This window comes from Bemisia tabaci, chromosome 3, assembly GCF_918797505.1.
Source record: "Bemisia tabaci chromosome 3, PGI_BMITA_v3".
Classification (NCBI taxonomy): domain Eukaryota; kingdom Metazoa; phylum Arthropoda; class Insecta; order Hemiptera; family Aleyrodidae; genus Bemisia; species Bemisia tabaci.
The window spans coordinates 60,663,381-60,678,444 of NC_092795.1; the positions used below are offsets into that span (position 1 = coordinate 60,663,381).

At 35.1% G+C, this 15,064-nt stretch overlaps 1 protein-coding gene across 2 annotated transcripts in view; it reads right to left on the bottom strand.

Annotated features, from left to right (window-relative positions):
- The window catches only part of hiw (MYC binding protein highwire), a 315,026-nt gene that overhangs the window by 15,608 nt on the left and 284,354 nt on the right, over nt 1–15,064 (bottom strand). For both annotated transcript variants that reach the window (XM_072298975.1, XM_072298974.1), the window contains exons 44-60: nt 14,652–14,787; nt 13,895–14,089; nt 12,795–12,968; nt 11,647–11,761; nt 10,666–10,817; nt 9,792–9,818; nt 9,029–9,094; nt 8,348–8,478; nt 7,462–7,703; nt 7,008–7,184; nt 5,408–5,750; nt 4,762–5,221; nt 3,714–3,976; nt 2,711–2,849; nt 1,754–1,992; nt 747–914; nt 111–316 (exon numbers count right to left, since the gene is read on the bottom strand). In XM_072298975.1, coding sequence (XP_072155076.1) covers nt 111–316; nt 747–914; nt 1,754–1,992; nt 2,711–2,849; nt 3,714–3,976; nt 4,762–5,221; nt 5,408–5,750; nt 7,008–7,184; nt 7,462–7,703; nt 8,348–8,478; nt 9,029–9,094; nt 9,792–9,818; nt 10,666–10,817; nt 11,647–11,761; nt 12,795–12,968; nt 13,895–14,089; nt 14,652–14,787 — 3,233 coding nt within the window. The remainder of the gene's footprint in view (nt 1–110; nt 317–746; nt 915–1,753; nt 1,993–2,710; nt 2,850–3,713; nt 3,977–4,761; nt 5,222–5,407; nt 5,751–7,007; nt 7,185–7,461; nt 7,704–8,347; nt 8,479–9,028; nt 9,095–9,791; nt 9,819–10,665; nt 10,818–11,646; nt 11,762–12,794; nt 12,969–13,894; nt 14,090–14,651; nt 14,788–15,064) is intronic.

A 15,064-nucleotide genomic window follows, 5' to 3' on the forward strand; every position in this document is an offset into this window, starting at 1 on the left:
AACTCTGTCCTTCAAAGAAGTTATGACAGAGCGCTAGCAGGTACCTCTAGCAGAAAGCAATTATACCAGTCAGGGGAAAACGTATCTCGATGCGAGAAATGTTGAGATACCTGTGCAGAAACATATGGTCTGTTTGAGTGAAGCGGATTCCCCAACAGCGCACAGCCATTTGTTGCAACGCAGAGCCCATTGGCAAGAGAAGCATGAGATCAGCAATCGTTTGGAGCAGGATATGAAACGTCGATGGTAAGTGGTAAACAGCCTCCCCTACTAGACCCATGTCACTCAACGGATGCTCACACACCCAACCCATTTCCTGTGGCGTCAAAAGAGATAAAGTGATAAATTATGAAAATTATGGAATAGTTTTGCAATGATGAGACAACAAAAGAAAATTATTTGTGCAATGAATTTTTTGCTCACGCTAGAAATTGTGGAGTAAAATATTCATCGACTCATTCAATTCTTGAATAGAAAATATTTTATTCCAAACTAAAAAGTATTTTTCAAAAAAATGGGAACAAAAATGAGCAGAAGTAAAACTATCCTATTGAAAATTTTATTCCCTCATACAAAAAAGAACAGTGGAACTGTAGGAACTCTTCATGAGGAACAGTGAACGTTTCAGAACTTTTTACACTCTTGCCTGGAGTGTTCAAAAAATTGAATGGACTCTTTACCATTTTTCGTCTCTAATTACATTTTTTATCACTTTGGCCATAAACAAATACTAAAAGTTAACGTACCTCGGAATCCTTGCGGTCCAATTTGCAAAACTCCGAGGATTCTTCTTTATTGACACTGGTTGTAGTCAAAAGGGAAGTCTGTATTGGAGTTAATGCAGCGACAAACCACCATAACAGATCATGTAAACATATTGCTTGCGTTGCACTATGAAGTAGCCAGTTCAGCGCCTATAAAAAACCGTAGAATATTCCAAATTACCACGGACGGCTGCATTACAAAAAATGGTTCTTAAAGCTATGTAATTTATTAGGAAAAAATAAAAGCAACCCCAAGAGAACAATATGCTCTTTTATCTTCTTCGAAAATGCATACCTTACACCAATGGTAGAGTAGGTGTAAGGAAAATTTGTCAACATAGGAGAACTTCTGCCTAACTTCAGTCAAAATTAAAGTATTTCATCAAACTCTGGGTGATCAGTTTAATGAAAAAATTTGGCATAATTACCAGGGTGTCTACTAAAACAGGTTAGCCAAAAATCAGTACTTATACAATACTTTTTTAGTACATTCCCTGGAAATTCAGTACCACCTCAACAGAAAAATTCAGTACTTTTTCAGTACCTCCAATTGAAGAAATACGAAAAATTAAAAAAATTTAAGTTTCTCGCTCAAATTGCAACAGAAATGACAAAAAAATGAAAAAAATGTCGGACCTTCTAACAGAATTTACGCGCTTTTTCGGTATCTCAGGACCGCCTTCAAAAAATCAGTACTATTTCCGGAAATTCTGGACTTGTAGACGCCCTGATTACAAACATTAAAATCAAAGAAATATTTATTGGGATTATGTAACATTGCATATGATTTAGTCAGAACCAGTCATATGACCAGTGGTATGGTCAAACCACTTAGGCAGAATTTTATTCGCATAAATGAAACCGACTTAGAACCAACAGGTAATACAAGAGACTGTTGTTTAAAGAGGAAACTCTTTTCAGATTATGCTCTTTCAAATGATTCAAAAATATAGTAAAGGCAATCAAGATAAAGAAAGGCAAATTCAAACCTGCATGGCATACACGCGACAAGTGGCTTTTCTAAGGGACTGTTTCATGGCTAAACGTAAAGATACTAGGTTGTGTTTCTGACAGATGAATGCTAAGACAGGGTGAGACATAATATCAAAAGTTGATTTGATTCCCTGCGATGACCCTTTGATTTCAACCGAAGACAGATCACCTAGAACACTTGGAACCAACTTGCGCAGCGCAGCTGATGGGTGACCCAACAAGGAGGAACTTGAGTCTGAAAATAATAAATTTCAATTAAGTTAAAAATAAAGAAGCACAGAGGATAAAAATTAATTTTTTCTTTTTTGAATCCTTTGTAGTTTTTAAATTTCAATAGTCGATCAATAAATTAATAATTTCTGGATTTTAGGACATTTTTAAAACCATCCTCAGAAGTCACTACCCTCCGTCGTACGTCAAGAATTAGAATACTCGATTTGAAAAAAAACTTGATTCAGGTGAATACCATTGCAACATTCACTGGGGACAATTTTTTTTTAGTTATTTTAGGTGTTTTACCGTTAAATATTTTGTAAAATATCTGATGAGCCACAGTATGATTTAACTTTTGAGGATTTTTTTGGAAATGTCCTAAAATACAGGTATTACCAATTGATCAATCGACTGGAGAATCAATCTGAAAAGCGCCTAGGAACCATTTTGAAAAAAAAAATCGCCTTAATTGATGACTGTTTTGATTTTTAAAAGGCGTTTAATTTAGATCCAGTTCTACCACCTCTAAACAAGGCAAAACTTCAGATACCGTTTTGGAAAATTTTAGGGCTTAGAAGCTAAAAATCATGAACTTAAAGACAAGTTCTGTTCTGGTAGGATACCTGGGAAGTAAAATTTTTAACCCCAACTTAAGTATATTGATCTTCCAATAGACGAAATCAGAAAAACTTTTAATTTAAATCAATGAAAAGAGCAAAATTTGTAAGAAAAAGATTTACCTGAGTTGGGATCACAAATTGCACTATTTCTCTTTTTTGAGTTGAGAATTTTGCTATCTGGCCAAGGAACACCGTTCATTCCCATTGAAATTGATCTATGAAATAAACCTCTTGATTCACTCTCGCACACCGATAAAGGCTGAAAAATCAGTTGAAAAATGAAAATGACGATTTTCGGCAAAATACAATAAAAGTATAGGGAAAGAAGAATATATAAAAGATAATAAACAGCCCCATTTTCTGCATATTTCATTGTCTTCTGATAAAAAAAGAGAAAAGGGTATGTTTCTCTCTGGATTCTGATTTGAAGACCTTGCATATTCTTTACGCTTATGATTTCAGATTTTTGGAATGGACCACTAGAGAGGGTGCAAATGAGATATGTTTCCTTGTTAAAATTTCACATAGAAACGAAAATTACAGACAGTAATTCTTAACAAAGATATTGACAATATTCGATGCATAATTTCAAACTTCTCGCTCATAAAAAAACCATAGTCTGCTTGAATTCCATCACACACTAAACATTACCGCGACGGAAAAGTTTGTGGGAGGAATAGTCACAAGTCAATCATGATAAAAATTGTATAAAATTTGTGTTCTCACTTGCGTTAAAATTTAATTAATGGAGACACATTTCAGAGCTTAGAGCTCCATCATCAGTCGGCAACGAACTGATTAAAATTTTACCACAAGTGAGTACACAAAATTGTATGAAATTTTTATCATTACCATGACAATCTTTTCAGTATGAGTAAATGACATACATAAGCCTCCTTCTTAGACTAACAAAAAAAGTTAATTATATTTTCAATACTTATTATACTTCATCCTTTGTAAGCACAAACGCTACGGATTACCTAACAACTTTTATAATCTCCTATAAATCTGGCGTACTGACTTCAATTGAATAATACAAACTGATTGCACTGTATGCATTACAACTGACTTGCAGTAAATGCACAAGTCGTTTAATTGAATAGATAAGCTAAAACTTAATTACCCTGGACGAGGAAAAAATATCAGAATCCCTTCTTTTCGGCATGAGTTCCAATGGAGGGGAATCATCCCGCAGTACTTCTGGGTTCGCTCCGAGAGACTGTAGGCACTGAAAAGGACCAGGTGGAGGAAATTCACTGTTGATAAAATCTGGTGGACTCTGATTTAGGTTCATTGTGTTCTTACTTCCGCCACTCAATTCAAGCAGAAACATTGCATTGTCCCGCATTGTCAAGTGCGTTTCACTCCCATGAAACAATGAAGTTGCTGGAAACATGACAGACAAAACTTTCTTACTGAAAAGTAAAATTTTTAAGCCATTATGAATACAGGAGAAAAAGCTGAGGTGACCGGCCTTAAAAAGAAGATAACGCTGGTAAGTTTACTTCCTCGTCAATTTATCCAGCACACTTAGGTAACTTCTTTAGCGATTTAGGAAGCTGAGAAAGCATTTTCTTTGTTTAAGAATATTATCATTACTTACAAAATAATAAAAATGTGAAATTAAATTTTTTAGATTGACCTCAAAATTATCCTATTTTCAAATAATAACACATGGATTAATGTTGTTTCCTTCTCTCTCTGTTTTTTCTGAAAAAAACGCTTAGACTTATAAGTTGATTTATCAAAATATGAATCAATTTTGAAAAATAGTGTCTTCCTTATCCAGCAGTTGAGACTTTTCTTTGTACTGCAAACGCACAAAGAAAGGAAGCAATAGAGATAGATATGAGTTTCGCTTTGATTATAAGAACAGGTTGGTATGTGGATTTTCTTTGTTTTCCCCTGTGACATAAACTAAAACCTAAAAAAACTATCAAAAACCTAAATCCGCCTTAATTCTATGATTCAAATTGAATTAATGCGAAATTATTTCGTTTGTATAAAAAAATCGAGTGAGGATCAATGAGGGTTTTCTTTCGAGGAAGGATCAATCACCTCATTATTGTTAAGTAAAACTCTGTTTTGCCCTTCAACAGGGTGATTACATCTCACAATATCAATTTTGGGTAATCTTTCCCATGATCTACAAATTGTGAAATTACAAATACCTGAAGCGGTAGGAGAGGGTGAGACTAGTTTAGCCGATTTCTTCCTTGTTGATTTCTTAGCTGTGGCCCGTTTCATAATTTCAAGATACTTTTCACGACAGGAATTGCAGATAATATACCAGGAGGACCCAGCAAGTCCACCATCACCACAGTTTCCTGCCCAGCCGACGCAGTAATTACCCCCACTGTTGTAGCCGTTGCCACCTGCATGCCCACCACAACCAGGGTGTGCCTGCCGCATGTGGTACGTTACAGGGTGGGGGTAGAAGTTTCCGCACAACTCACAGACTGCCTCCTTCTCGCTACACTTGTTGCCCACATTCTTACTGTTCTCTGCGTTGGCTGTGTTTGCTTTCAGTTCTTTCTTCTTGCGAACACTCCGGCGTACTTCCGTTTCCTCAGACAATAGCTTATTCATTGATGAAAATGTTTGTGAGGAGACAGCTGAGGATTCAAAAATCTAGAAAATGATAAAAGCAGGTGAATATTTAATGATAGTGAGGAGAACTATGAGGATAAATGAAAGACGAATAATTTTTTTAAACCTACAAGGAAGATCTATGTGTCTGAATTTCAGAAAATCTCTTGGATCACAATCTGATTCACTTTGATTAAAGAGTATTTTATATTGTCCAAAGTTTTTTACCTGTAAACAATTCGAAGTGAGTTGTTCCCAGAGGAGGACAAGGCACTTAAGAGCAGGAGGTAACATTGACGGTTGAGGCACTTTTCCTTCGTCTTGTTTCCCTTTTTCAATCCTCTCTCCTAGCATCTGCAGCTGCGATTGAGTTGAAGGCCTTTTGTCGCCGGTAACTTCTTCTTTAATGATGCTTTGCTGTTGTTTGTGTTTTGCTCGATGCTGACGATTGGCACTAACCGTTGCAGCCTGCCGCGTTAGGGTCAGCGTTTCCAGGGTTGATGGTGCAATGTGCAAGAAACTTTCAGCCATGCTCACTTCGACTGAATGACGATGGGAGGCGATTTTCTCTCTGAAAGAAAATGACAGATGACCAGGAGTTCAGAATCAAAATTCCTGAACATGGGTTTTGAACGTGTTGCAATGTTCCATAATGGACGCATTTTTTTCTCAGAATAAATTGGTGAAATTCCTTGAGAAAAATTGTTTATCCCTCCTTTTAAAATATCAATTCAAGGAACATGAATTTTTTTTTGGATAAGGCCCATACCTACCCAGACAAATTTTTTAAAGTCAATGTATAAAAAAATATAGGTGATTGCCATAGAAAATGCCGTGAATTTTAGTGATTTCAGAAAATTTCGAAATAGAACATAGCTTACAAATTCAACGACTTACCCACAAATCTTCTCTATTCACTTAAACAGCATAACAAATCTATTAAATTTGTCATAATATTGTTTATGGATGATTGAATCTTGGAAGTAGGTAAAATAATGTAGCAGATCTGTTTCAGTTCTTACAACCAATACCAAAAATGACTGAATTATTGTTCCGTGCATAATGTTATTTAGCTCGTTTTTTGAGGAACAGTACGATTTAGAGTGGGCCACTAGACAAGGTCTTCACAGTAAAAAAACATCACCTATTTTTCTCTTCAAAATCATGAGTCAAAAACAATTGACACGATGGGGCGTTCGAAAATCAACTCATGAACGAGATATTAGCAAGTATTTTTGACGGATGTCAAATGGAAGTAAGATTATAAAAATGATGTCACTTGTCTTTTTGCCATTTAAATCAAAGTTAATCATAAACACTGATATTTGGAGTCGCAACTCACAGCTCACTCAGGATTATAGACGGCTCTATCGAAACATAAGTCCATTTAAAAGATGGTAAAGGAATTAATGAATTTTGAGAATTTTTGCGATTTCATATTTAATTCCACTAAGTATATCTCATTCAGAAGTTGATTTCCGGACTTCCTGTTGTGAGATTCCTGTTCTTTGTGGAATTTTGAAGAGAGAGCATGCTAGATAATGCTATATTTCGTGCCTTATGTAGAGGTCCTTGAAACCTTACATTGGGGTAGATTTTAATAATTTGTGATAATCTTTAGGATTTTAACATCATAATATGATTTTTGGGAGAGACGCACTTTCCTGAGCTTGCTTTGGTGTTTCTCATAATATTTTACTTTGGGAGAAAAAACCCAAACCCTTTTCTGCATTATATATGTATGACGTATTAAATACTGCTAGGATGGGTTGATATGATAGAGTACCCATAACAGCTATGATATGTTACGTTTCAAGAGCAAACATACCTCTTTATATGTCTTGGAGTGACAGTTACACCCTGTTTTGAAAGTGTTGGATAAAACTTCAAGAAAGATGCACATGCCATAGCATCATGAACAATGCCTTCATGCCACAACAATGCAGCAAACACAGCACGAATGCTCTCAGCAACAGACGGACTCAACGCCTCTTTCACTGATGCACTGAAAGAAGAAACAGGAAATCATGATCAGTGCATGAGACTGGTTAAGTGCAAGCGTAGAATTCCTTTTGATTCTTCTGCACCATAATTTTGGAATATTACACCATGACATGTTATGACTCAAAAAATGTCATGCTTGTTTTCATCAAAATTATAAATCATTTTGTTGATGTTGGATGTTTTTGTAAGTAGTGATGACGTGGTGGTAGTAGACGTAGGTAGTGACGTGGAGACGTCAGAGTAAAACTGGGTATTCAATTAATAAAATCCAACTTTACCTGGACTCTTTTGTTTTACAACTGTGGGTAGGTGCATTCACGGGGGTTGGAGGAACGGCTTGTCGCTGCGGTGGTGAGGCCGAGCGCTTGTGAGAATGTATTCGTTCTTTGCGTGTTCTTCTTGGTGGCTCCTCTTTCTCTGGAACCGTTCCAAAATTGAAGCAATTTTGAAAGTTTTTGTCCGGTGAAGTTTGCGTGCCAGTCTGCATGAGAGATTTGTTGTAGTTGTTTGAGTTAAATTCCTACAGAGATAATAAAAAAAATATTATACATCACTGATAATTAGCTAGTAAGAGATTAATACAGTTCCTTACAGGTTATATTTCTTGCAGTACATAATTAATATTTATATTATTTTTAAAATGATAGGGTTCTTTAGACCCCTCTTGCAGCAAACTTGGTTGTCAATGAAAAAATAAAAAACTGCTGGCAGACGCAGGAAATTTAAATAAGCATGATACAAAATACATAAAATGTGCATTAAGGAGTAGATTTCAGACTTTTTTGATGCGCTTAAAATTGTTTTTGTGGGATTTTACCTGTGCATAAACTATTTACTGCGCAGTATTTCTTGGATGTATTAGACCCGTTCTCGGTATCCAACAAACTCGCCTGGAGGACAGTTGGACTCGATTGCTGTATTCGCAGGGGACTAGTCAAATTTTAAATTTTCACCTTACACTGTCCTAAATTTCAATAGAGTAGAATTCATTTTTTGTATTCACAAACTTGAGATCCAGTCCATTTTTGTTGACTTTATATTTTCTCTCGGTTTTGAGGGATTGTGCATTTGTAGAATGAGTGCATTGTTTTCTTGCAAAACAACATCAATGAAAATTTAAACGGAATAACAAATTGAAACTAGAGGAGGACAGGACAGTATTACCAAAATTTCAATTTTCATGACTTCATCTGGAAACTTATCAGAAACTGCTTCTGCAGAGCTGGGATCTGGGGTTATACTACTAATCATGGCACTTGTATTGCTAAGACCACCGCCACTTTCAATCATTGAAACTAAAAATAAAGTGAAAACATTATTGACAAGAGACATGAGACATAATTTCATATAAACTTTAATATTGATTAAATTATTCTGTCAATGAAAAATTATTTTATCAATAAAAAATTACACTTCAAGCATTGTAAAGGCACCTTGATAACAAAAGATCCAGGGTGTGGTATTTTCCAAGATTTTACATTTTCATGCGCCTATCTGTTAGGGCTGTCCACATTTGTCTCATTGGTTTGCTCTAAAAGTTTCTCAATTTTTGTATCATCATTCTTAAAAGCTTGTTGGGCTGTGCGTACTGAAAGTTTAGTTAAATACATCATCTTTATAAATGCAAAGGAAAATTAGGACATTTTTGCCTTTTTAGAAGAATTTTTACCGTAGCAAAAACTGGCAATGCAAGAAAAGAATCTAAATTTTGCCGAAAAAATCATTTTCGAATTTTATACTCGGACGAGACTCCGTCTGATAATCACATAATATTGAATCTGCACTTGCCGAAAGAATGAGTAGTCAATTGAAGAAAAAAGGAATAGATAAAGTAAACTATCATACCTAAGGGAGAAATTCCGCTGCTATGAAGAGGACTGCTGCTTGCACTATCAACACTTTCTCTCGTTCCTTGAAAATTTAGAATGATGATTTAGTAACCCATTTCAACTACTTCAAAAAATTCGGACAACATTGAAATGAAATGAAATCTGCATCTCAGTAGCCTTGTAATGGTGAGCTACTCTCTAAAATGATAATTTTCTGTAATATCTTTGTTAGTTTAGCTTTTGTACTTGGTGATAAGTTCACTTTCGTCAGCAAAGTATGAGAACCGCAAGCGACACTTCTTTTTCTATGAATGCATTGTTGCACTTAAATAAATGGGAGAAGTAAATTTTAGATAGGCTAGCAAAGATACAAGCGTCATTGTCTTCTGCTAACTGTGCAAAAAATTGAGGTTGAAAAACTTGATAAAACTTCCTTCCCACTAAAATCCACTGGAAAAAAGAGAAATAGGTGGTTTGGGAGAAGGAGGTAATATGTGAAAAAATAGGATGAAGTAATAATGGTTCGTTCTCTCCAAATCATGACACCTTGCTGGTCTTGCAAAAATTATTGCAGAGCAATATTAGCTCAAATTGAAAAAGTGCCAAAAACTGAGTTTTAAAATGCCAAAATTTTCTTGATAGATTTTATTTTTCAATTCTTTGGAGACGTGAGAAGCGCTAACACTGGGTCTGGGAATTCAACATAACAGATTAAATCTGAAAAATTGGAGGAGTATCGGTCATAGAAATTGATTGGATTGTTGAAACAATTTTATTACCTTTACTTGGAGTCCATGAAGAAGCAGCTTGTGAAACATAAAATAAAATGACATCACATAAAGAAACCAATACCTGAGAGAAAATTAAAATCGAATTAGGTACTTACTTGACATTATGGAATAGTATTTCGATAAAAAAGGTCAGTTTAAGAGTCAAAAAGAGGGAGTTGAATTCATCCCACAGACATAATAATATGAATCATACCTAGTATGATCCAAATGCACAATAACTGAATTTTGATGGTGAAACTTCCAAACCATGTATCTCCGTTGGCAACATTGTCAACTTCCTGTCATATTTTATTCTTTAAACGAAAAACTACACAATATTATCGCCCAAAACCCTGCGTGAGTTTCTTCTCAGGGTGAGAATTATTCTATGAAAATTTCAAGCAATCATTTTCTGACATTCTCCTGTAAAAAATAAAAAGGGAATGGAGATTTTTGAACACTGCAAACAAGACACGTCGCTCTGTAGTTTCATTGTTGATTTGTGGTATGTATTCCTCTGGATGTATGGAATTAGTTCATAAATCTGAGTGACAATATCAGAATTTTCAGGGTGAATTAAAGGACATTGAATATCTTTTGAAAAATTAGCCCAGAAAATAGGTTGTAATAATTTTCAGGGTTTCTGAGTTGCTTTTCCTTGTATTTTTTGATGGATGGAGCAGAATTTTTACTTAGAGAATAGAATTAGAATGAATATGAATATTATTTTACCCATAATTATTATCGGAGATCTAACATCTAATCAATAGGAGACAATAAGATTTAGTGTTTTAAAAATATAACGGTTATAAGTAATCTTTCCAGCAAAATGAAGAAAATGAAGTCAGGGAACATTAAAACATTTCACTTGATGAATACTTACGAAGACTAGGAGAGGAGCCTGGTGAGGGTGCATTCGAACTGTGCGGCACTTTACGTGGCGTGGTGGTCTGTGCAGGAATGACCGTTCGATTTCCATTAGCTCTGCTTACAAGGTCTTTGACTGACACATTTTGGAGTTCCTCTCCAAAATCACTGTAAAAATATACAAATTATCACTTAATGGGCTTCTGGGAACATTTTGATTGATAGTGAGGTGTGCCAAGAGTATAGAATATGTATCAATCTAAGAGTTTAACTAATCTTCATCATTTCCTTAATTACTTAGAAACCTACTTTCCTACCTTTGAAACAATTCTATTTGACCACTGAAACTTTCTTCTTAAATAAAGTTTTAAACAGACTTAAGTACTTAGCCCCTAGAGAATAAAGTTCAGTACATTCGAGAGACATTTTTCCTTTGAGACAGAGCATTAATATTGACTCTAGAGGCAACATATTGATGGTTAAACTACCAGACCAAGTACCTCGGTTTGCGACATTGCAGACTTCATGTCATACTTTCTTTCTTAAAACGACTCAACGTCAATTCTTGAAAACTTCCATAATTTTTCTCCTCTGAGCCAAGAAATCTCTGGAGAAACCTCAAAGAAAGCTACTGATTTGTTCTCCTTTAAACAAAATAAAATGAGAGCAGATATTTTTAAACACTGCAAACAAATTATGTGTCTGGTAGTTTCACTGTCAATGCGTAACTTGTAGTTACAAGGAATGGTTGCAATATAACACAACAATAGCGCTACAAAATAAAATACAGTGGTGAAAAACCTACATAATAACTGTGAAAGTTTGATCAGTAGACTTATTCTACACTTCAATTCCTGAGCACTTGAAGTTCGAAGACAGCTGAAAGGGGAGTGACGCGGGGGAAACACAGAAAAATATCTGAAAATCATTTTGGACCTTTCAGATTGAGAAAAAATTACTAAAACCATGGCGAGAAAAAGGCACATGCACAACTTACTGTTTGATGTGGTAGTGTTTTTCTGCCTTAACTTTTACATCGTCAATTTTGGATCCTTTTGAACTTGACCATGTTCTAGGGGTAACATCCTTGTTTTTGGCTGATTTCATATTTCCTGAAAGAAAATAATTCGATGCATATTCAATGAGCAAAAACGATTAAAACCTAATTTCAACTTAGGTACATACTACATATTAAAATTTGAAAAAGTATTCTTCATTCTAAAGTTGACAAACTGATTGATTTGGAGGAATTTCCTCATTTTCCTCTGGTTTGGATCAACCATTTGATGATTGATTCATAATTTACTTTTCCTTCTCATCGATTAACCTTGGTCTTGTTTCAACGATAAGCTCCTTTCCACTGTTCTTAAAATGCACTAAAAAGGTTTCTAAAGCTCTGAATGCATCCTCCTCTGGTTTGACGTGAAAGTTACAGCCTCTTTCAATCCATCAAACAAGAAGAAAATAGAAAAAATTAGGTACTCATTCATTCATAATATTCTTCAAATTTTATGGCTACTTTCCAAAATCGTAACTCAAACAAAAAGGTTCCTCTCACATCGCCATCCTCCAAACAAAGGAACTTAACTTTATTCCGAGGTTGCAAAATTGCCAAGAACAATTTAATTTGGTACAGGAATATTACAATACGATTTCTATCCAAAAAACTGATATTTGAGTGCAATCCAAAGACAAATCAGTGAAATTAGATGCAAGGAATGACCAACAGTTCCCTTGGTGAAATTCAAATTACAAGTGGAAATTTTGAGATTTCAAAATGAAGTTACGTTCTTTTATCTGGTAAACAGTGAAATACGCAGATTGAAAAACTGAGCATACATCGACAGTAGAAACTCCCAAACCACATTGCAAACTTCCTGACATACATACTTCATTTTTAAATGGGAAAACACTAAATGTCAATTTGGAAAAACTGCCATAATTTTTTTCACAGTGCAGAGCAAGTTCTGTGAAAACTTCAAGGAATGATGTTGATTTATTTTTCTTTAAAAAAATAAAAAAGTAACCAAGGTTTTAAAACATCACAAACAAGATATAGGATTTGGAGTTTCACCATAGATATACTTCATAGGCATTCCGAAGGTAAAGTTGAACTGATAGCATCTTATTTTTCAAGAGGTTTACCTGAGGCTACAGCAGAATCTAAACTAGTATTCCTATGTAGGATTCGATTAATAGGTGAAGGCACGTTCTCATTGACAAGAGCGGAAACTTTATTCTGGAAACTGCTCCCTTTTTTTGAAGGAGTGGAACATTCTTTTTCAGCCACCATTTTAGAGCTTGATTTTCTGGGTACTTCTGTAAAAAAAAAAAAACAAGTTGATTAGTTACTTAAAATCTCCTTAATAGGAAAAGTCGATACTACGGTACTAGAAGCCACAGCAAGGGTCATCTGGTTACTTCTTGGGCCCCATTCATATAAAAAGGAGATGAGTAGAAAAAGTGTTATGTAACATTCGGATACATTCTCAAGAAGCATCTATTCATTTGGTCTAACGTCAGCAATAATCTGCAATGTCTACATAGTAAATTAGAGTATTGTAATTTCAAAGCTGTCTATCAGAGGCAGACTGGCTGTGAGGCAGGATCTCCATTCTGCCATGCTAAGGAAGAATGCTGTATGAGCCTTCAGACGTTGCAAAAATTCCTTTGAAAAATTACGAATTTCCAGGACAGTTTGCGACTTTTTTCTTCCGATTTTTCAGAGGATTTTGTTTGTAATTTGATCTAAAGTGTCTGAAAATATCAAAGAAAAATATTCGCTACTTTCTTCAAAAATAAATATTTTATCGCTAGAAATGGGCAACATATAGTGATCATACCGCATTTTTCCTTTACATGGCAGCAATAACATTGGCTGCAGTAACTTGTCATTTGAACAGATCTTACTACACGTTGTTACTCTAGAAATTTCAACTGATAGGACATGATCTTATGGCTTGCGCTACTTATTCATTGGCCTAATTTAAAAATGTTTAAGATGCAGAATACATTTTAATCTTTTTAGGTGGCAAACCTAGATAGGAATTGTTGTCAAAGTTCAAACAATTATTTTGAAATTTTCCTCCTCTTTACATTATGGACACAGGACACTTTTTGCGGGGTGGTAGCATCTCCCATTATCCTAAATCTAAAAAATAGAAATAAAAGGGCACCATTACATGTTTGATTAGATTAAAAAATGAAATATAAAAAGAGACAGTTCTGCTGAACACTATGAATACCTGTTTGAGCGGATGAGCCAAATATGAACAAATTATGATGCGTGGATGTCAGCTTGGAACTTGCGTCTTTTGGATCAACCACATCTACAGTTTTTCCTCCTTTGTTTCCGAAATCAAACTGTGATTTCTTTGGAGATGAACTAAATTCTTTCTCTGCTGATAAAAATGTCTTGGTACTCAGTTTCCTAGGACTTTCTGTAAATTACAACAAAGCAAAAATGGTCTTTTAGCTGTTGGAAATGCAAACGTAAAACAGTAAATACTTAAGCAAAAAAGGCTCCTCTCCTACATTAGTGACGCCTCATTCTCTTGATTTTAATCAAGAAAGTTTGTTCTTGGTCTGCAAGAAGAAATTACACTCCTCTTAACAATGAGACCGACTTCAGCAGAGCTTTATAGTATTCACGATTGGTGCTTAGTTCCGTTTGATTTAATGTAAAATCCCGCTTTTCCATTTCCCCAATAGGAATCACGCCCACTTTCACACTGTTTCTTTTCCAGCTTTCTAAAGCACACCCCATCTTTCCCACTTGTCTATAGTTTCGTTTAGCAGAAATATGTCCAATTCTCCAATTAGAGTTTTCCTTTGTTGAATCTACTTCAATTACTTGACTTAGTTACGTTGCCCTACTCAATTTAATTAACAGGAAAAAATTTCAACCAAAACAACTGTAATGCGATTTTTCCAGTTCAGTTACAGAGAGAATATAGCATCACCCGAGAGAAATTAAATTGAAAGAGAAGTATATTATCATACCATGATTCCCTGGACGGAGATATGCCACTTGCGTTTTATCAAGAGCCAAGGACCAAGCCTCAGCAGTTTGATTCAAACACTTTTTCATAATAGTTTCCTCACTCAATCGGACCCACTTTCCTTCATTATTGATCACCTGAAATCACATGCCTTGGTAAGTTGCAACTGGTAATTAAATAGATAGAATCATAGCAAACCTCACAGAAAATGAGATGTCTTTAAGAGAAAGATCCATACCGCTACAAGTATCATCAATAATACTTAAAAATTGCTGAAAACACTTACTTAAAGAGACTGACTGTAAGGAACTGCACGTTCAACTCAACACATTTCGGGTCTACCGCTCATCAAAAAGGAATTAGCTGCAATACAAAAATATAGGATGACCCTGTCGTCTTAAACTCTGTGACACA